Raw genomic sequence first — 23,145 nt, 5'->3', positions numbered from 1 at the left:
GTAAAATGTAAAAGTAAAAATTTTAAATTCTAGCAATTGACAAATTTAAGATACAAACTGTAATCAAAAGGATATTTGTAAGACTTTATGCAAATAAGTTTCATATATTTCATAGAAGTTTTTCACTGACGTCAATTCAACTTGCAAAACATGTATATATTCTTATTGTTTCAAGTTGCAGAGAAATAACAGATCACAACAAAAAATAAAATAAAAGCTTGATCAACATGATCCCTTGCAAATTTCATTCTCCACATATATATCTCGATGGATATTATTATTAGGCAGAATCAAAGTCAAAGCATCCACCCAGGAATGTATCCATTATCATGCTGGCCCGGATTTCCAACATTCATTCCATTATGTGAACCCAAATGGGTGCATCTGCATACCCAGTGAATTTATGCAAAGTAGTAAGAAAAGGAAAAAGATTAGTGAATTTATTCACTTGTTTTTTCGGAAGCTCAAATTGTGTCTCTTAACTTTTTAAATAACACAATTTGAATTTCAAAAGGTTAGGTGAGACAACGCTTGAGTTGTAAGGACTTTGTCATAATTAATTCTCAAAAGAAAGTGATGTTAATTAATACAAAAATAATTAATGGAGTTTATTTTTTAAAAGGGTGGAATTAGTTACCCAATTTGGTAAGTGGAGTTGTTTCCTCCCAAGGGATGGAAGAAGGCTTCTGAGTTGGAAGGAAGCCAAGTTTGCTGAATATTGTTGTGGCCATGGCCTGCAGCTTCCCATGCCATAAATTGTGGAGCTTGCTCAATTGTTTCTTCCAGCTGTATTGTGAAAATGTATCGATCAATGATGTTAAAAAGAGATTAATTCATGACTTACCCTGTTTTGAAGATCAGAAAGCTGATCAAGCATAAATTGAGTCTGATCAATAACAAGTGGCGACAAAAATTATCAGAAAATCATTTATCTCTTGAAGATGCATCACCATGAACTGTAAGTTGGAATGAACAATTCTAGCTAGTATTCTAAAATCATAGGAAGATACCTATATAATTTATATGCCTCAGGCCCTCAGTCTATCCGCATAAAAGCATATAGCTCAAGGAGTGAAGGCCCAGGTTTGTTAGGGTTAAGCCACCAGTTTTCAAAACGCTTCAGTAGGTGAAACCAACACTCTTTGAGTTAATTAACTAATTACCTTTGTTGACCTAATTTTGTTCAAGGAGGTCTCCAGTTGATGCTCAAGCTCCTCAAGCTCCTTTTTGTTCAGGGTGGCCAAATCTTCCCCAAGAAGGTTTCTGCAATATTAGTTAATTCAGGACGATCATCAATCTACTTAATTTTTTTTTATATAAAACAGAGGATTAGGTAATATTAGCTCGTTGGAGTAGAACGATGTAGGACGCAGAGCGTTCACTCTCAAACCGACGAGTTGGAAGCTGAGAAAGGTTATTAATGAAAATTATGCATGCAAACAGTACTACCTTTGAGATTGTTGGAGGACCTCAACTCTTGTCTCCAGCTGCAAATACTCCTGATAGCCGTTCTGCTTGGGGACAAATTAAAAACAATTTTGTCATTAGGTCACAATTTCTAGCTAGGATTCTCGATCATCAATAAACTCTAATATTATACACGCAAACAAATACTGATTGAATGGATCGGTAAAGTTGGATTGTTTTGGTCCTCATAATAGTACTCCAGCTTAATTAGCTACCTGAGTCTCGTTGGCAGGTCGGTTGGCGTCCAGGGACCTATAACTGCATCTTTGGTACTTTTCAAGCGTTTTCATCATGCTAAAGATGAACGATTGAAAAATACGGTAAGATCACTACATTTTTAATCACAAAAAAAAAAAAAAAAAGGGATTGGAAACTTGTAGAATAATTAATAGATCATTGGATGATCCACGATTAAAACAATGTAGATTCAGAGGAAGAAAACAAAAAAGATTAAATATTAAGCCTTTAGATATGTAAACAACAAACATTATCTTAGAGGAACAATATATTATTAATGCAAAGTCCAAACGGGAAAGGTGATGAAGGATTAGGTGAGCTAAACAATACATAAATTACTCTCTTCCGGCTTATTGTGGTTAGAGAGAACCAAAATTCTTGAGGCTTGGTCTCTTTGACATACCATTGTAGCGTACTTTCTTCTCATAATAATTAGAAGAATCCTAAACGAAATTCCTCAAACAAATCTTCTCAATTTCAAAAAACATACATTTGTTAAATTGAATTAACCAATAATAAACAAAGTTCAACAGCATTTAACACTTCAGATAACATGAATGAGCTACCATCCAGTGCTATGTTGTATGTCAACTAGATATATACCTCGTATATATATTGGCTTAAAGCAACTTGCATTTGTATACTACATAAAAAACGAGAAATTCTAAGTTTTCAGTTTCATGTATGTATATAGTTAGTTGCTTGCTTGGAACCCTAAAATAAGGGTGGCAACTCTTATTACTTGAAAAAGTTTGGAACCCGAAGTTAGCTTGGCATTTTTCTAGTAAAATCTTGCCTTCATTTCCATTTCAAAACAGATACAATAACAAAAAAAAGCTAATACCTATCACTATGAATAGACGATTTAACAAAAGAAGGAATAGACGATTTAACAAAAGAAGGAAATATATGCAATACTTGAGTACTGATGAGAGAAACTACAAGCATCATACAGTGATCATGTAATTTAGAATGTGATCGCAATTAGCTGAATTATGACAATCGAATGCATTAATATTAATTAAGTTATACCTCAATAAAAAAGAAGTAAATTCATCAACCTAATAATTGTAACTGCATTAACATTGAAGAAAATCTGAAGACCGGGTCTTACACTACTAAATTCATTTTTTTTTTACTTTAACAAACTGTGAGAGAATTATATTACATTTGTCTAAACTATAGTCAAGTTTAATAAACATACATTTAGGACTATTAAATTTTAATAACTAATGATGTTAAAAATACATAATCATCGTATTCTTTATAGAACAAGTAGCAATCAGTATAATAAGATTGCTAAAAACAAGACTGCTCAAAGTATCACTAAATTGTAATAAAAACTGTTATTCACACTTTAAAAGAATTATCATCATACTCCAAATTTATTAAAATCTTTCTACAAAGTTTTTGCATAACCTTCCGCAGCTTTGAAACAAAGAGGCAGACCTTTGTCTTTCTTTTACTGAAAATAATATTTTAATTGCAGCACAAAGTACCGCATGCAGAAAAATTAAACATCAAATCAACCTGGCACCGAATCATAACAGTGACCGGTATTATTACTGGTCTCTCCCATTAGCAGAATATTTTTGCTTACTACAAGTGGTATTAATGTTCACTATTTTAAATATTATTCATCGTTATATTAGTTTAAATTTTAAGATTTCTGTAGTTGATAAATACAAATATTAAAATTTAAACTTATCAAATAATAATTAATAAGTTGGTGAGTACTACCACCACTCAATAATGGTGAGAAAAAATGTTAAGAAAATTGAGGTTCCAACATAAAACCAATTGGCAATATGGAGAATTGCTCAGCTTACTTATAACCCCACGCCCCTCACAAGCCTAACACGTGAGATAACCTACTCTGAAACCATGAAGAAAGTTGAGATTCCACCATAAAACCAATTGGCAATATGCGTAGTACTCCAACTTACCTATAAGCACATGCAAGGTTCTTTATCCCATTAATGTGAGACTCATTCTCAACAAAATGCGTCCTAAAATAAAAGTGCTGCTGACGACAATAAAAAAAAAAAAAGAAGAGAAATGCTAAGGGGATCTCTCAAAGAGGGACTCTCCATGGACTTCCTGCCAGTACCTCACAGTTTAATGTTAATTCCTATACAAATATTGTAAAACATATGCCAAAAATATGACATAACAGAAAATCTATGTAGAATCGCACTTCTAAGAGTCTCCTTGGCATTCCTCGTAAAAAAAATGATCAAAGACTCAGTAATTTTCTTGTTAGTTATTTCTGGAAAACACCATCAATCAAAATGTTCATCTTGTTGGTTTTAAAAGAGAAAAAAGAAAACACACACATAAAAATAGTATAAAAAACAATAAATGTGACATCCTACATCGCCTAGGGGAGTGATCCTTATATGTATTGTATATTCTCATCTCTACCTTGCACGAGGCCTTTTGGGAGCTCACTGGCTTCGGGTTCCGTAGGAACTCCGAAGTTAAGCGAGAAGGGGGCTAGAGCAATCCCATGATGAGTGACCCACTGGGAAGTTGCTCGTGAGTTCCCAAAAACAAAACCGTAAGGGAATGGTAAGCCCAAAGCAGGACAATATCGTGCTATGGTGGTGGAACGGGCTCGGGAAGTGATCCGTCCCGGGCCGGGATGTGACAATAAACCAAATATGTCTAAAAAAGTACAAAATGGTTCACAATTCAGCAAAGTTGTTCAGATTAGCTGAAACCTATGTTTTGTAAGTAGCAAATACAAAAAACGAAATCAAAATTTTGCAAAACCTAAAAATTACTTGGGAAACTTTAAGCGTGTCTAATATATCGATAGGTTAACAATTTCACAGCTTAAAAAAAAAAAAAAATTACAGACCAGTAACAAAGATCAATTTAATTAAATATAAAAGATCAAAGATCAATTTAATTAAACTAGTTAGGAAAAGATTGGGAAACACCACTAACAAACCAGTAAATTTGATTCAATTGTTTCAAAACCTAGTAAATTATCTTTTACTATATATAACCTGCATAATCCAAGAGAAAAAAGTGTTCTAAAAAGAAATAAAATTAAGAAAGAAGAGAAATAAAAGAGTTTAGATCTTTAATTATGAGAAAAGCGATAACTAAGAAAGCATCTTCTTGCTTAAAGTGATAACTTGGAACGGATCAACATATCTGAGCTGAATGAATCAAGAAAAAGAAAGAAAATGAGTGAAAAATTAATGCAGCCACTGTTACACAACAGAAAGGCCACTGACATTCATCAAATACGTAAATCCAAAGTAAAATTAATGCATCCTTGATATTAAAAAATGTAAATATTATACATATATACCTAGAGGGGAGAGAGAGGGAATATTATATATATATATATATATAGATAAATAGATAGATATACCTTAAACTGCTAGAGAATTCATAGAGCTTGCCACGGCCAGAGAAAATAATGAGGGCAACCTCAGCATCGCAGAGAACTGAGAGCTCAAAAGCTTTCTTGAGCAGCCCATTTCTTCTCTTGGAAAAAGTCACTTGCCTGTTACTTTTATTTTCTATCCTCTTCATCTCAACTTTACCTCTGCCCATCTCTCTCTCTCTCTCTCTCTCTCTCTCTCTCTCTCTCTCTCTGTAGACTCGGTTAAGATCAGAGGTAGACAATCTTTCTTTCAGGAGACTGTTTATTTAGGGTATATACCAAAAGGGATAAAAAGATTAGTGCAATATGAAGAAAATGGAAACCCCTGAAAAAGGTCTTTGTATTGGTGTTTGGTTTTATCTTTCCTGGTAGCTATTAGCTAGAACTGTTCATTACACAGACATGTATTAAATATTCTTGGGTTGTTTTGTATATCGAATATCCATCTATACATACAAACAAGTGTTTTGCGTGGTTTCACTCTATGGTCCAGCTTTTCCACTGCATCACCCATTTTTTCTTAATTATATTTTCTTTATTTTTAGGGTATGTTTACTTAACAAAATTGAGGAATGAAGGGAAAGAAAACTTAAAGATAGGTAAATGTGGGAACGAGAATTAGATCGACTAGCTCTTTACTTGATTTGATTATTGATTTTTAAGTATTTGATTATGAATTTTTAGAAGAAACTCATCATTTTCTGAATGTAGCTAATCCGATTTTTTGACGTTCAATGTATTTAATTACGACTTTAAGAAAAACTCTTACTTTTCATATTTCATATATGAGTAAACATGAATAAAAATTAAGAAATAAAATACATCTTATACTTATATTTTGTAAACATGCTATTAACAAATAGCAAATACTGTGCAATGTCTAGAGCCTCTAGGTTACCTTGTATTGCCTATCGGACGTCCAACAACAACCTTAACAGTTGCATACTTTTGGAAGCACTTAAATTATGTCAGATATATACATACTGGTATCAGGGTTTCCTTTTTTATATTGTTTTAGGGAGTTCCATTTTCTTTTTTAATGAAGCAATGTTTTCTGCAACCCCTCTAACAGTATAAATATTATTGAATTTACATTAACAGTAGATTCAGTACAACCATGAAACTTAATTTTGACAATTTATTACTAAGGTGGTTAGGCTTTTATTATTTTTTTCAAAGACCAGCAGGTGTGATATATATTTATATGGGTGTTCCTCAAAATTTAGTCCCTTTTTGTGTGTTTGTATGCTAAAAGTTTAGGAGAGGGGATGCTACCCATGTCAAGCCATAACATATTACAAGTCTCTTTGAGGACTTACAGAGGAGATTTTAGAACATTTTTTGGTTTTTACAGTATGCCTACTAAGAATAATTGCCAGCAACGGAATTCGACCTAGGCCTTGACTAACAAAAAGAACAATCATTACCCACTTAATTAACACTCCCTCGTTGGCCTTTCTGTATGTACTTCACAACAATTATGGATTGCAGATGGAGCTAGCTATTAACGTTCTTCTTGCATGTCCTTGGAATTCCTATTGTTGGGTTAATTAGATGAGTCTGAATTTGTCAGTTCTTATATTTCTTAAACCTAGCATTTGAAACAATTTTTTAGCCATTTTCAGTTCATCATCATCATTTTATTATTTACTATGCAACTATGCACCTTTGGCAAGGCCACCAGTTTCCTCAGTTATCTATAAGTGCATCTTCGGTAGACTAGCTAAAAAAACTTTTTAAGTTTTTTTTTAATTTTAAAATTCTTCCATGCTATGTAGCACGAGTTTTGGATGACTTGAATTGAGTTGGATTATTGCTTTTATTGTGGTCCTATGAATTCAGACCATCCAACACTCCTAACATTTAATATTACATAGCACCGAAGTGAAATCCTCCTTTTTCATCCCAAATCCTTTCACATGTGCAACTTTTGAAGTAAAAGTACGTTTTAGTTTTAAAGAAACAACTAAATACTCGAGGTTAATCTAAATTTGAGTAGAATAGCTTAATCGACAAACTTGCATATCTTTATTTCATACCTGTTTTCTTTTCTATCTCATTAAATATGATGAAAGAAAATTAAGAAATAAAAGAGAAACATGGTTTATAAGAGTTTTCCTCTAGTTAGATGATACATTAATTACCGGTTTGATAACTATTTTAGCTTTTAATTTTTAGTGTTTATCCTTTTTAAAATTAAAAATTAAAAATAATTACCAAACGAGTTTTCAGTTAAAAAAAAAATGAAAAAACAAAAATATTATTAAGCAACTCCTAAAAGTACCATATGTGCCATTTGAAGTCAACTTAGCTGGCATCTTTATAAGAGCAACTCCACCCCACTAAGATAATTATTGTCCAGGTTATTGAGCTAAGGAAATTACTACCTTAGTGAATAAAAAAAAAAAAAACATTTTATTTTCTATTTTTTGTGTCTATTGAACCCTCGTTTCATTTGTCCTTCTTCCTCCACATTTTTCCCTCCACATTTTTCAAAATTCTCAACCAATTTCATTTCCCAAATCCAAAATTCCTAGCTGCTGCTTCAAAGCCCAAATTCAAAACACAAGACTCAATTGTCGACAACGTCGGCGCTATGCTCAAAGCCCTTCAATTTAAGTACGACTCTCCTTCCTCCTCCTCCTTCCTCCTCCTCTTCTGCTGCCCCCGTCGCACAAGGTTGGAACACCATCAAGCTCTACCTCCACGTCGGTGGCAACACTCCTAAGGCCAAGTGAATCGTCTCCGAGAAGACCGCCTCCTCCCTCGACCACCGTCTCCTGGTGCTACACCCTGACCTGCAAACGTCTTTTTTCATGTGATGTTGTGATGAGGTCAGCATAACGTCATATCGCCTCAAGCACAGAGGCATGTGGGAATAGCCCAACTACTTAATCTGCGAGAGTTGGGCCCACCGAATAGCCCTACTGATTTTGGTGGGCTGGAGCTATTTTTGTTAGGGAAGGGGATTGAATCAGCCAATTGCAAGGGCAAATGGCAAAGGTGGAGTTGCTCTAACGTTAGTGAGATCCACACATCTATTTTTACTTCTCACACATCAATATTAATTTTTGGCCGTCGGATTGAATGAATTGAAGAAAATCAATGACTAAAAAATAATAAGAATGCGTGAAAGATAAAAATAAGTGTGTGAATAATATTATTCTACTATAATCCTTATGTATCACAACGAATAGCTAGCTAGGTTTTCGTCAATTTTTTTTTTTTTTTTAGAACAAACTATATTATCTACACTAAAGGAGAGATGATGGGCTTATCCTCACAATGGATTATAAATAATGTGGTTCAAAATTTACCTTTGACGAGAATTAAACCTAAGACCTCTCACTTACAAGAAAAACGAATACCACTAGACCGTAATACTAAGTAGCAGCTGGATTTTAGTCTTCAACACAAATAAGGAACCACAATATTACACGTGAGATGATTACACTTTCAACCAAATGTAATTTTTTTAATAGAAAAAATTATTATTATAAAGAGGGGGGAAGTTTGACACTATTACAACAACTTAGAGGAGAGGGAGTTTCGAAGACAAAATGCATGGATAGAAACCAACATCCTACTTACTAAGATATTTGATCACATGCAAATTGCAACCAAGCAAGTGTACTTAATTAAAGATTAACTTTCATCAACATATAATAGAACTTTATTTCTTGATGGAATTATTCACTCTCAATAAAAAGAGCTAATCACTTGTCAAGCAGTTAGATGTCACAGTGCCAAGTGACATGTCAACTTGCTAGTCGTTGTTGTTCAATTTTTGTGCAACTCGCAGGTGACTCTGATATTTGAGAAGAATGACAAGGATCCTCTCCGGATCCTCTTTATGGGGATTCGGGGATTAATCAATCATGTATGTTCATTGTACATCGTGCAGTCAGTTTTCATCAGGTACTATTTATATTTAATTTAAAATTTAAAATAATTTCTGACCGCATGATGTACGATAAACGGATACGATTGATCAATCCTCCAAATGCCCACAAAGAGGATACAGAGAGGATCCTATTCCTGAGAAGAAAGGTATTTTACCAACGCCGTCCTCTATATACGCCTCCAAAACTTGGGTAATATTCGAACAAAGGACAAAACTACCTTATTAACCAACGGTAAAACCATCATCGTACAAATGACCATCACCTGTTTGGGAGAAATTTTTCACTGTTACTGAAACACAGAGTGGAACACTGCTTGTCATTATACAATTGGAGGGATACTGAAAAATAAAATAAAAAAACTTTTCTCGAATTGTATAATGATGTTCTGTCTCGTATTCTGAGTATACTGAAAAATATCTCATTGTATAGGGTACAACATGTTGCCACTTATAACATCTTTAATGGTGTAGACAAATAAAAAAAGGCAAAATTGTACTCTAATGGTTGATTGGGTAAGTTCCCTACTCAATTAACTCATAAAAAGTGTAATGCCAATAAAATAGGCAAATCAAGTAGGCAAAAGTATTAAGGGAGTCTTTTGTGGTGGAGGATGAGAAAGCAACGAAGGAATAGGCAAGTGAGTCCCATTTGTGCCAAATAAGATGGTTTGGCAGATTTTTGGCAGACTTGTACATAAATGGGGCATATTGACAGAGGTAATATTCTTCTGGGGGATTAAGTAAGAAAAAATGAGTTTCAAGGGGCAAAGTAAGAGTGGATATGAGGTTTAGGCAGCGTTGTTGTAAATAAGCCTATTGTATACTAGTAATTAGGGCTGTAAATTGACTTGAAACATGTTGAGCTTGCACCAAGTTTTGCCCGTGTTTGGCTTGTCAAAGCTTGGTTGGTGAAAGAACCAAGTCAAGCCTAGTTTGGCTCGATTAGTAAAGAAGTCAAGCTTGAGCATTGGTATATTTGGCTCGTAGAGCTTGTGAGCAGCTCAAAATTTTTATGAGACAACTTGAGGTAGATCTCTCCTCCTATCAATATAAGGAGTAACATAACTTACTTATAAGTCTATACTAGGTCTCTCATTCTATCAATATGAGATTCATTATTAACATTCATAAGGTTTTGAAAGAATCTTTTTCAATAGAATGGATATTTTGAAGACGATTTTGGCCTCGGACTTGGTCTTATATAGTATGTGTATTGTATCTGACTCAAGTATATAACTTGACACACATAAGACTAATATGACCTAAACAACAAATTCAACAAAAATGCTTTGGGGCGAAAAAGAAGGTTGACGTTTGAACTCTTAGCCAAAGTATTAAGGGGGTTGTAGAGTAACGAGATAGTAGCATACGGAGTCTAGGATTTGATTGACTCTTATGATGTAACAAAAAGAAGGAGATTTTTTTATTATCTGCTTAAATAAGAAAAATATCCTGAATTCCTACCCAACTTCACTAGTTCACTTTCCATTTGAGAGCAGCCAAAATGTAAGCTAGTGAAGGGGCACATCAAATGTGATTGAGATCTCTTTGAATATCAATGTCTGGAACCTAAAAACTCTGAAACTTAGGCCGTTTAAGAGAGATAAAGAGATCTTGACCGTTCAAGTTTTTAGAATTTTATGAGATGAGCTAGTAAAATGAGTTAATGAAGATTGTAAGATTGAAATTGAGTGGTCTAGATTTCGAGATCTTTGAGCTCCGCTTACAAGGATCTGGGGTGAATATCAATCCAATCAAATGAAATGAAAAATTTCCTACCCCAACTTCACTGTATTATGTCGGGCGCAGCATGTCCCCACATAAACTATTCATGGTGTGATTAATGGCTTTGGATGATTGGATCCCTTGAGTGTGTGTTATTCTTTTTTCATATCATTTGTAGATGTTTTTATTTTTCTCTTTTAAAAGTTGTGCTTTACTTACTTCAGCCAAAAGGCCCAATAGAGGTTTGGGTTCCTTTTCAGATGAAGGTTGAAACAAAACTTCCGGTTCTAGGGTATTACAGCCTTTAGAAATTGGGTAGGAGCAACAATGGGAGGTAATTTGAAAGAAAGGGATGTTGGGCCAGTTTTGACCCTACTACATGAGTTTGGGATGTGCCAAGCAATTGCTATATCCACCATCTTAATCCTCTTCTAAGTCTTCCAAGTCTTGATTTGAGTAATAATTTAATTCAATCTAAATTACGGAGAGAATGATTCAAACTTAACGCTAGGCCTACACCTTTAAAACAATGTGCTCCATTCTTTGCAACAATCTCATGCTTGACTGCTCCACGTACGACATCGGCGGCCGGGGGGGGGGGGGGTGGGGGAGGGTTGCTAGAGCAGGATAGGGTATTGAGATTGTGACAAATTGTCAAGTATTTTTATGTACAAGATTCGCTGCTCCAACCGTGACATCAAGGGGGATGCCAGAGTAAAGAATGGATTGCTGAGATTGTGAAAAATTGTTAGTGTTGTTATGTACGAGAGTTATACTCTCTCTCTCTCTCTCTCTCTCTCTCTCTAATTCATTGAATGTTCCCATCAATGAAAAACTTCTTCATCATAGTTTCATTTGATATCTTTACACTAGCCAACTTGGCTACATTCATGTCTTCCAGTATTCATATAGTTCGTTATCCAAAAGATCTAGTAATGGCAGTACTACTACTAGTTTGTCCACTACTTGGCCATGCATGTATTTTTCAGTGTGTTTTGGAAAGAAAAAAGTTGAAACTAATCTACCTGCTGGGTTTGCTTCTATCTGTAAATTTTGAAATATTACTTCCATGAAAAAGTCAAGAGATGATACAAGAAAATAGGTATGAATATATATGATCTTAGCCGTGGCCATTCCATCAATTTTTTTTGGAGGATTATGACTGAGTTGTCTTCTCTTTCAGTCAGTCCGATCTTTTCCCATCAATAATAGAGGGACCATAATTGCCTGAAAGATAGAACAACACAATGCCAAAGTGTATCGGCTCTCCTCTCTTTGACAAGAGAGAAGGGTTGGACACAAAAAATGTGGGGTGGTGGGTTCCTTTCTCCAATGTATATGATCGAATGGCTCCTTTTCTATCGAATGAGGATCATTTTCGGATTCTCTTTGTAAGAATTCTATAAATTTTTCAATCGTGTTCGTTCATCGTTTATCGTGCAATAAGCTTTCGTCAGGTACTATTTATGTTCAATTTTAAATAAAAAAATTAAAATAATTTTTGATTACACGATATACGATGAATAGATATAATTAAATGATGAAGATCCGGAGAGAATCCTCATTCTTTTCTATACCTAGCCACCCACAAATTGACAGCTTTATCGTTTTTCTTAATTTCCTTCATGCAAAGTTGTGTTTGAATTCTTTTGAGAGGACACGTGGAAGAAGAAGGGTGTGTGGTCATTTTCACTTGATAAAAGGTGTAGTGGAATTCTCATTTGTCTTATAGCAAAAGTGTGAATGTGTAGAATTGTATGTATAGCTTCATGATTGGTGGCAACCACCTCGAATATCACATTGAAACCCACATTTGAGTCTCTACTTTGCCAGAGACTTATATATAGATTTTAAGTCTCCAATGAATTGGATAATCTTAAACTCGTATTTAGACTTAAATATAAGATTTAAATTTAAATTTTCCGATGCATTAAAGACGCATTTAAATATTTATTTTAACTGTGATGAATAGATTTATTTACGATAGCAATCACCAAAAGAGTGTATAGAGAGGTCATGTATATGTATTGTAATAGGTTAATCTTGTCCGAGTAAAACCAAGTGGAAATAAAAGAAAAGAGCAACTCAAGCCGCAAAACTATTGGAAGTGCTAGGAACTTTGCACTAATCTTTGTATTTGGAACTTTTCACTTATTCAAGTGACACACGTTATTTTATTACACAAATAACAATATTTTGGCTAGAAATTAACAATGAAAAATACAAAATATATTTTGAACATTAAATGTCTTGTTTTTGTGTTAAAAATGACACGTGTTATTTGAAGAAGTGACAATGTCCAAATGAAAGGTAAATGTAAGGGTTGCTAAAATTTCTCATCACGTTATCAACGGTAATATTGATAATGGGTTTAACTCAAAAAATGGATTTTATTTACTAAAATATATGCTATTCTAGCTAGAGTTTTGCACATTTTCCAAAATTCAAATGAAATCAAGGGCAGGTAAAATATCTTAAGGCATTAATACTTCTTTTTTGAGGAAAATAATTCGTAACTAGAAAAACTTATAAATCTATTTACCATATTTCTGTCAAGAAAATATTTTATTTACTATACTTGGTAAAACAAGGCGAAGTTAGTCAACAATAATGTTAATTCCCTTTTTATGTCAAATAATGTTTAAGCTATGCGCTTAAAATTTGGACTATGGACTTGCCATTTTTACAACCCATGAATTGACCGGAAAAACAACTCTTTATCCATGACTTGGAAGATGCATGCGCGTCTACGTACTATTGTTGTCTAAATTACATATTAATAAAATTCTCTTTATTAACCAAAAATAGTGAAAAGATAATTTAGAATTCTATCATAAAATAAAATCATGGGCAGTTAAGTAAATTCACACAAACTAAATTTTATAGGCTTTTTTTTAAACCTCACCCACAACTAATCTTAATATCCTTTAATTTAAAAAATAAAATATAAAAATACAAACTTCTCTCTCCCATTCCACATTCCCTCATTTTTCTCCCTCTCATTTTAAAAACATATGTTATCACACACAAAGTGTGGGGCATTATGCTGGAAAATTTGATTATAACTCACCATGTGATGTGAATATATTAATTTAAAATTAATAAAATGGTCAAAAATTTGAAAGTGAGAGATTCTCTTACCTAGAAACAAAAAGGTAAAAGTGATAACTGACTGAGAGATTCTATTCTTTGTACCAACATGTTAACGAAATTTGATAATGAGCTTGTTCACACATTTTTTTGTTTTATTATGCACACTCATATTTATTTTTGTCTATTTAGTTTTTATTTGATTTATTTAGTTTAATGATTAAAATAATCAAGGGTGTGTAGATGGGAGAAATGGGGGTGTGAAAACTATTTACCCAAATGGCAGTACTCAAACTTCATTACTTTCCAAAATAAAAATGAAATATCATGAGGGGGGAGAGACTTCTATAAAACAAAAACGACAACGTGGCAATATTTCAAACAAACTATGCAATGTCATTTGAGAAACTTAAAATGCATAATGACATACGTTAGATTCACCGTCATCTTTATGTTGGATTAACTGTCATTTTAATGTTAGATTAACTTCTTCATGAGGGGCTTGCAAGGAGGGAAAAAAGGGTTTGAATCATTTTTTCTATATTATAATCATCAATGTATTTATTTACTAATTTTACTTTTTTGGGGATTAAAGTTATAACTAACCTCTCCGAAAGAGGAATCTGTAATTACAGTGGTGATTGTTCTGGTGCAATCCTTTTTTTCACTGTAAAATACAAACAGAGAGACACACATGCCCCGCAATTTTACTATTTTGGTAAACCATTTTCTGCCATGGCAAAAATCGACAACATTTGTGTATAAATACGCACATACTCGATATATATAGTACCCACGTACTTAAACAATAACCCGAAGAAAAAAGTGAAAATATGATCAGTAGGAAGGTGTTGTACGTGTGTTTTTATGTGTGTGTTTCTAGCTTTGTTTTCGTCTCTGGCCCCTGTGGCCCTCCCTCCCTCCCTCCCTCTCTCTCTCTCTCTCTCTCTCTCTCTCTCTCTCTCTGCGCCGACAGTCGATTAATTAAATTAGCTAGGGTTTCTTTTTCACGTGGGCTGTGCCCAACCCAATTTGCACCGCAAGAGTTAGGTATCTTGTGTTTTCTTTTCCATGCTTGAACCTCCTTGATTGGCCGAATCAGGTAAGGAGAAGACTCTGACTGAAAAGGAAAGGAAATAAACAGCAGTTCAACTCCAAAAACTAAAACCTGATAGCAGCTGCATGTTGCTGCCTTCCAACCACAATATATCAAAAACTAGTGAAAACCCCTAGAAAAAAACACCACAAGAAAAACTATTTGAAGGCGGTGAAACACGATGATCAGGCATAATTGGATTGCTAATATAAGTGAATTGGTTATACTCAAAGTAACAAACAATAGTTTTTCAAATTACGTATTTTTTTAAATGATATTTGCAAATTAATGTGATTGGTGAATCGCATGTGTGGAGAACTGTAAGGAGCCAACCCTAGTGTAAGAGAATTGAATTGAAGCCACCTACAGTACTGTAATGACTATTATGTGTATGCCAATAGCAAAATCATTTAGACAAGGAAAATGATTTTCTACACATATTTATTGTCCTCATGCACACTCATTTATTTACAACTTTTAGATCGAAAAAACAAAGAATATTCAAACGACATAAATAAATATGGGTGTTGTTTGGGCCCAAAATGTTATTGGGCCGAGCGTCGGTTCGGCCCAAAGCTTTTCCAAGTGTACTATGTGGGCTACCTGGTGGCCCCGGGCTATTCAGCAAAGGTGGTCGAGTTCTATTGCAAGAAGGAGTAGTTTGGATGAGTAGAAGGGTCGAAGAAGTCCTAATACGATAAGGGGTCCTAGTGCAATAAGGATTCTCGACCAGCAATGAATATGACCTCAAAAAGGGGTGAGATCAAAGTCCTAATAGGAGTAGGATTGGTCGAGATAGAGTTGGAACAGAATAAGAAGTCCTAATCCAGATGTGGTTTCAGCTCGATCTTAAGGAGGATTTGTTGCTATAAATACAAGGCACCATGCAACAATCGAGGACCCTCCACTTCAACACACAATTGCACTGCCCAAACCTCTCAAACATCTTGAGAATTTTTATTTTCTTTTTCTGCCAACACACCTTCAGTTTAGATAAACAGCACTGTGAAGGCAACCGACGAACATCTTCAGTTTGGATAAACAGCACTGTTGCCGTAAATCAGCCGATCGAGGAGCACCTTCAGTTTGGATAAACAGCATTGCGTCGAGGCCAACTGGTTATCTATCCAAGTCTCGGTCGAGAAGGGTTTCTGAATCCTTATTGACAGAGGTCATCTTATTAGCCTTCTCGGCGAAGTAAGGTGTTACGAATTATGACATTTGGCACATTGAACGCTGAGTGATTTTAACAAAGGAAAAAAGGTATTAGGATGCGAAAGGTGAGAGACAAGGTTAGATCATTATAAGATGATGGATTGATAAATGTCCATTTTTTGATAGGAAGACAAATGCCCGGCCATTTGATCAACTTTTTGGTTAACATTAGTTTCACTAAAGAGACATGCACTTCTGTAAATGAAGGGATCCAAGTTAATTTATGTCGATATCGACGGTTGAAGGTTATCGGAATTTCCGAAAAACGAAAATGTCTTGTAATTAAATAAGACGCTGGACAAATCAGTTGTCTTCTCCTAATTAAGCATGTAACCAAATAGTTATTGTTCCCACCACATGAAAAAAAAAAAAAAAAAAAAAACTGTGGTTCCCATGCACCATTACAAGTTGGGACTTTGAAATTGGAAAGAAAATATGAGGTTGACTCGTGGATGTTCTTGATATTTTAAGTTATTGATTACAGCTTATGCAAATGCATGATTAATCAGTAGCTAGAGCCGTGTACTCTATTGCACACAAAGTCAAATCATTTCTCATTTTTTTGTAGGAAACAATTATCTCCCTGTTTTTTCTTGTCAATTTAAAATACTTTCACGACAGTTTAGTTTGACCATTGGGTAAAGCTTTCTCAAAGGCTTTGGGTTCAGAAGTAAGGCTGGGAGCCCATCATCAAGGTTTCTCATTATTTAGTTTTCTATGTCATTATTTTTTCCTAGTAGGTCATTGTTTTGATCATCGTGAAACAAAGATTAAACTGTCCTTTTGGGAACATCCGACAAAATTGAAACGATACAGAGAAGATTAGTATGGCCGTTGCACAAGAATGATACGCATAAATCAAGAAAGAAAGATTTAAACTTGAGAACTTTTTCATTGTTTTGAAAAATGTACAACTAGACTAATAACTAATTGGTTTATAAATGTGATTACGATATTACGCAAAGTTTCATAAGGAAATTTGGGTACTCAAGGGTTTGTTTTGTGTCACTAAAATGTAAAAGTAAAAATTTTAAATTCTAGCAATTGACAAATTTAAGATACAAACTGTAATCAAAAGGATATTTGTAAGACTTTATGCAAATAAGTTTCATATATTTCATAGAAGTTTTTCAGTGACGTCAATTCAACTTACAAAACATGTATATATTCTTATTGTTTCAAGTTGCAGAGAAATAACAGATCACAACAAAAAATAAAATAAAAGCTTGATCAACATGATCCCTTGCAAATTTCATTCTCCACGTATATATCTCGATGGATATTATTATTAGGCAGAATCAAAGTCAAAGCATCCACCCAGGAATGTATCCATTATCATGCTGGCCCGGATTTCCAACATTCATTCCATTATGTGAACCCAAATGGGTGCATCTGCATACCCAGTGAATTTATGCAAAGTAGTAAGAAAAAGAAAAAGATTAGTGAATTTATTCACTTGTTTTTTGGGAAGCTCAAATTGTGTCTCTTAACTTTTTAAATAACACAATTTGAATTTCAAAAGATTAAGTGAGACAACACTTGAGTTGCAAGGACTTTGTCGTAATTAATTCTCAAAAGAAAGTGATGTTGATTAATACAAAAATAATTAATGGAGTTTATTTTTTTTAAAAGGGTGGGATTAGTTACCCAATTTGGTAAGTGGAGTTGTTTCCTCCCAAGGGATGGAAGAAGGCTTCTGAGTTGGAAGGAAGCCAAGTTTGCTGAATATTGTTGTGGCCATGGCCAGCAGCTTCCCATGCCATAAATTGTGGAGCTTGCTCACTTGTTTCTTCCAGCTGTATGTTCAATTATACATACATTTAAATAATATACTTGGAAGAAAAAAGCTGAATGGTTTCAACCCTAAACAAATTTGATGAATAATTCCTTTAAGTAATGATCAGATATAAACAAATTTAATTTTGTAAAGCATAATCATTAATTTGTTTATTACCTTCCTCCTCAAGGCTTTGTTAGCTTCAACTAGCATTTGTTCCTGCTCAAGAACAATAGGCAAGGCCAGACATTATGTATATACACACACACGTAGAAAGACGAAAACATGCATGCGTATATTGTTAAAGTGTATCGATCAATGATGTTAAAACGAGATTCATTCATGACTTACCCTGTTTTGAAGATCAGAAAGCTGATCAAGCATAAATTGAGTCTGATCAATAACAAGTGACGACAAAAATTATCAGAAAATCATTCATCTCTTGAAGATGCATCACCATGAACTGTAAGTTGGAATGAACAATTCTCGCTAGTATTCTAATATCATAGGAAGATATATACCTATATAATTTATATGCCTCAGGCCCTCAGTCTATCTACATAAAAGCATATAGCTCAAGGAGTGAAGGCCCAGGTTTGTTAGGGTTAAGCCACCAATTTTCAAAACGCTTCAGTAGGTGAAACCAAAACTCTTTGAGTTAATTAACTAATTACCTTTGTTGACCTAATTTTGTTCAAGGAGGTCTCCAGTTGATGCTCAAGCTCCTCAAGCTCCTTTTTGTTCAGGGTGGCCAAATCTTCCCCAAGAAGGTTTCTGCGATATTAGTTAATTCAGGACCGTCATCAATCTACTTGATTTTGTTATACAAAATAGAGGATTAGGTAATATTAGCTCGTTGGAGTAGAACGATGTAGGACGCAGAGCGTTCACTCTCAAACCGACGAGTTGGAAGCTGAGAAAGGTTATTAAGGAAAATTATGCATGTAAACAGTACTACCTTTGAGATTGTTGGAGGACCTCAACTCTTGTCTCCAGCTGCAAATACTCCTGATAGCTGTTCTGCTTGGGGACAAATTAAAAACAACTTTGTCATTAGGTCACAATTTCTAGCTAGGATTCTCGATCATCAATAAACTCTAATATTATACACGCAAACAAATACTGATTGAATGTATCGGTAAGGTTGGATTGTTTTGGTTCTCATAATAGTACTCCAGCTTAATTAATTACCTGACTCCCGTTGGCTGGTCGGTTGGCGTCCACGGAACTATAACTGCATCTTTGGTACTTTTCAAGCGTTTTCATCATGCTAAAGATGAACAATTGAAAAATACAGTAAGATCACTACATTTTTAATCACAAAAAAAAAAAAAAAAAAAAAAATGATTGGAAACTTCTAGAATAATTAATAGATCATTGGATGATCCACAATTAAAAAAATGTAGATTCAGAGGAAGAAAACAAAAAAGATTAAATATTAAGCTTTTAGATATGTAAACAAACACACATTATCTTATAGGAACAATATATTATTAATGCAAAGTCCAAACGAGAAAGGTGATGAAGGATTAGGTGAGCTAAACAATATATAAATTACTCTCTTCTGGCTTATAGTGGTTAGAGAGAACCAAAATTCTTGAGGCTTGGTCTTTGACATACCATTATAGCGTACTTTCTTCTCATAACAATTAGAAGAATCCTAAACGAAATCGGGAGATTCCTCGAACAAATCTTCTCAATTTCAAGAAACAAACATTTGTTAAATTTAATTAACCAATAATAAACAAAGTTCAACAACATTTAACAGTTCAAATAACATGAATGAGCCACCATCCAGTGCTATGTTGTCTGTCAGCTAGATATATACCTCGTATATATATTGGCTTAAAGCGACATGCATTTGTATACTACATAAAAAAAGGAGAAATTCTGAGTTTTCAGTTTCATGTTTGTACATAGTTGGTTGCTTGCTTGGAACCCTAAAATAAGGGTGGCAACTCTTATTACTTGAAAAAGTTTGAAACCCGAAGTTAGCTTGGCATTTTTCTAGTAAAATCTTGCCATCATTTCCATTTCAAAACAGACATAATAACAAAAACTATATATATAAACTTAATGTCTGCAATACACTTTTCAGTATGTTGTTGTAAACAATTAGCCAATACCTATCACTATGAATAGACGATTAAACAAAAGAAGGAAATATATGCAGTACTTGAGTACTGATGAGAGAACCTACAAGCATCATACAGTGATCATGTAATTTAGAATGTGATCGGAATTCGCTGAATTATGACAATCAAATGCATTAATATTAATTAAGTTATACCTCAATAAAAAAAGAAGTAAATTCATCCATCTAATAATTGTAACCGCATTAACATTGTAGAAAATCTGAAGACCAAGTCTTACACTACTAAGTTCTTTTTTTTTCTTTAACAAACAATGAGATAATTACACTACATTTGTCTAAACCACAAAAAAGATTCGAATTTAGATTCAGAAAATGAAGCACACTGCTATAATCAACTTTAATAAACATACATTTGCGACTATTAAATTTTAATAACTAATGATGTTAAAAATACAAAGTCATCGTATTATTTTATAGAACAAGTAGCAATCAGTATAATAAGGGTGCTAAAACAAGACTGCTCAAAGTATCACTAAATTGTAATAAAAACTGTTATTCACACTTTAAAAGAATTATCATCATAGTCCAAATTTATTAAAATCTTTCTCCAAGGTTTTTGCATGACCTTTCGCAGTTTTGAAACAAAGAGGCAGACCTTTGTCCTTCTCTTACTGAAAATAATATTTTAATTGCAGCACAAAGTACTGGATGTATAAAAATTAAACATCAAATCAATCTGGCACCGAATCATAACAGTGACCGGTATTATTACTGGTCTCTCCCATTAGCAGAATATTTTTGCTTACTACAAGTGGTACTGATGCTCGTTAGTCTAATTATTATCGTAATATTAATTTAAATTTTTAAGATTTATGTAGTGAATAAATACAAATATCAAAATTTAAACTCATCAAATAGTAATTAATAAAGTGGTGAGTACTACCTCCACTCAAGAGTGGTGGGTAAAAATGTGAAGAAAGTTGAGATTTTACCATAAAACCAATTGGCAAAATGGGGAATAGCTCAATTTATTTATAAGCCCACGCCCTCTCATGAGCCTAACATGTGGACAACCTACTCTGATATTATGAAAAAAGTTGAGATTTCACCATAAAACCAATCGGCAATATGGGTAGTACTTCAGCTTACTTATAAGCACATGCAAGGTTCTTCCTCCTATCATTGTGGGACTCATTCTCAACAAAATGCATCTGAAAATAAAAGTGCCGCTGGTGACAATAAAAATAGAGAAATGCTAAGGGGATCTCTCAAAGAGGGACTCTCCATGGACTCCATGCCACCTCACAGTTTAATGTTGATTCCTGTACAAATATTGTAAAACATATGCCAAAAATATGAGGTAGCAGAAAGTCTATATAGAATCGCTTTGAGAGTCTCCTTGGCATTCCTCATAAAAAAAATGATCAAAGACTCAGTAATTATCTTGTTAGTTATTTCTGGATCAAATTGTTATTTTTAAAAGATTAAAAGAAAACACACACAGACGCACACATAAAAATAGTATTAAAAACAATAAACCACATGTGTCTAAAAAAAGTACAAAATGGTTCCCAATTCAGCAAAGTTGTTCAAATTAGCAGAATCCTATGTTTAATAAGTAGCAATTACAAAAAGCGAAATCAAAATTTTGCAAAACCTAAAAATTACTTGGGAAACTTTAAGCGTGTCTAATACATCGATAGGTTAACAATTTCAGAGCTTAAAAAAAAAAAAATTAAATTTACAAATTCCATTTCTTTAAATTTGGGTAAATTAGTCTTTAAAACTAATTAAATATAAAAGATCAAAGATCAATTTAATTAAACTATATAGGAAAAGATTGGGAAACACCACTAACAAACCAGTAAATTTGATTCCATTGTTTCAAAACCTAGTAAATTATCTTTTACCATATATAACCTGCATAATCCAAGAGAAAAAAGTGTTCTAAAAAGAAATAAAATTAAGAAAGATGAGAAATAAAAGAGTTTAGATCTTTAATTATAAGAAAAGCGATAACTTCGAAAGCATCTTCTTGCTTAAAGTGATAACTTGGAACGGATCAACATATATCTGAGCTGAATGAATCAAGAAGAAGAAAGAAAATGACGGAAAAATTAATGCAGCCACTGGTACATAACAGAAGGGCCACTGACATTCATCAAATACGTAAATCCAAAGTAAAATTAATGCATCCTTGATATTAAAAAATGTAAATATTATACATATATACCTAGAGGGGAGAGAGAGGGAATATTATATATATATATATAGATAAATAGATAGATATACCTTAAACTGCTTGAGAATTCATAGAGCTTGCCACGGCCAGAGAAAATAATGAGGGCAACCTCAGCATCGCAGAGAACTGAGAGCTCAAAAGCTTTCTTGAGCAGCCCATTTCTTCTCTTGGAAAAAGTCACTTGCCTGTTACTTTTATTCTCTATCCTCTTCAACTCAACTTTACCTCTGCCCATCTCTCTCTCTCTCTCTCTCTCTCTCTCTCTCTCTCTCTCTCTCTCTCTCTCTCTCTCTCTCTCTCTCTCTATAGACTCGGTTAAGATCAGAGGTAGACAAACTTTCTTTCAGGAGGCTGTTTATTTAGGGTATATACGAAAAGGGATAAAAAGATGAGTGCAATATGAAGAAAATGGAAACCCCTGAAAAAGGTCTTTGTATTGGTGTTTGGTTTTATATTTGGAAAATTCTATTCTAGTCCGTGTCTAAGATTACTTTTCGAATAAAACCTTGTCTAAGATTAAAAATTAATTCTAATCCTTGGCATTTAATTGTAATTTAATATTGAATAGGTTGGAATAATTATTGAGTGTTTTGTTTGTAGGCTATATATTGATTCCCATAAATAATAAAAATGTTATTTATCATTGATAGTTATTACTAAGTTCCCGTAACAAGAAAATTCATATATTATGCATATATTTTTCAGTGTGCATGAATTTGTCCTTATATATGTATATGCATATTACGTACATACGTATGTTTAGATACTATAATTACGTACCAATAAATTTGTACCAAAAACAATGTACTGATACATTCGTACCGAAACTTACGAATTGATACTTCTGTACCTATGAGTAAAATAAGGTACTTAAAGTTATTAGTAATGTACTGA

The 23,145-nt window shown here is 33.7% G+C and overlaps 2 protein-coding genes and 1 non-coding gene across 7 annotated transcripts; 1 reads left to right on the top strand and 2 right to left on the bottom strand.

The window, feature by feature from the left end:
• Positions 1-141: 141 nt before the first annotated feature.
• Positions 142-22,669, bottom strand: LOC103938043 (agamous-like MADS-box protein MADS2). 5 transcript variants are annotated; one of them, XM_048589715.1, is made up of 9 exons: positions 22,557-22,575; positions 22,302-22,520; positions 19,106-19,184; positions 18,873-18,934; positions 18,589-18,688; positions 18,266-18,307; positions 18,092-18,133; positions 17,785-17,933; positions 17,230-17,529 (listed from the first exon to the last, which is right to left on the bottom strand). In XM_048589715.1, the coding sequence occupies exons 2-9, from the start codon at positions 22,484-22,486 to the stop codon at positions 17,442-17,444; spliced, it is 747 nt and encodes a 248-aa protein (XP_048445672.1). In that variant the 5' UTR covers positions 22,487-22,520; positions 22,557-22,575; the 3' UTR covers positions 17,230-17,441. The 5 variants fall into 5 exon arrangements, with proteins under 5 accessions (XP_048445673.1, XP_048445676.1, XP_048445672.1 ...); XM_048589716.1 differs by lacking the exons at positions 17,230-17,529; positions 17,785-17,933 and adding exons at positions 142-384; positions 638-786 and having other exon boundaries at positions 22,302-22,667; XM_048589714.1 differs by having other exon boundaries at positions 22,302-22,662.
• LOC125479777 (MADS-box protein EJ2-like) lies at positions 790-5,435 on the bottom strand. Its single transcript, XM_048589720.1, has 5 exons — positions 5,093-5,435; positions 1,683-1,761; positions 1,450-1,511; positions 1,164-1,263; positions 790-886 (listed from the first exon to the last, which is right to left on the bottom strand). Exons 1-5 carry the CDS (start codon positions 5,275-5,277, stop codon positions 818-820), a joined length of 495 nt encoding a protein of 164 aa, XP_048445677.1. The 5' UTR covers positions 5,278-5,435; the 3' UTR covers positions 790-817.
• Positions 16,915-17,017, top strand: LOC125479886. Its single transcript, XR_007260345.1, has one exon. It is a non-coding gene; the product is annotated as a U6 spliceosomal RNA (small nuclear RNA).
• Positions 22,670-23,145: the final 476 nt, after the last annotated feature.

The sequence above is a fragment of a genome, unplaced genomic scaffold, assembly GCF_019419815.1.
Source record: "Pyrus x bretschneideri cultivar Hongxiangsu unplaced genomic scaffold, Pyrus_bretschneideri_v1 Contig3, whole genome shotgun sequence".
Classification (NCBI taxonomy): Eukaryota; Viridiplantae; Streptophyta; class Magnoliopsida; order Rosales; family Rosaceae; genus Pyrus; species Pyrus x bretschneideri.
Note: the sequence above shows the minus strand (reverse complement) of the source record. Positions and strands in the feature narration are given on the sequence as shown.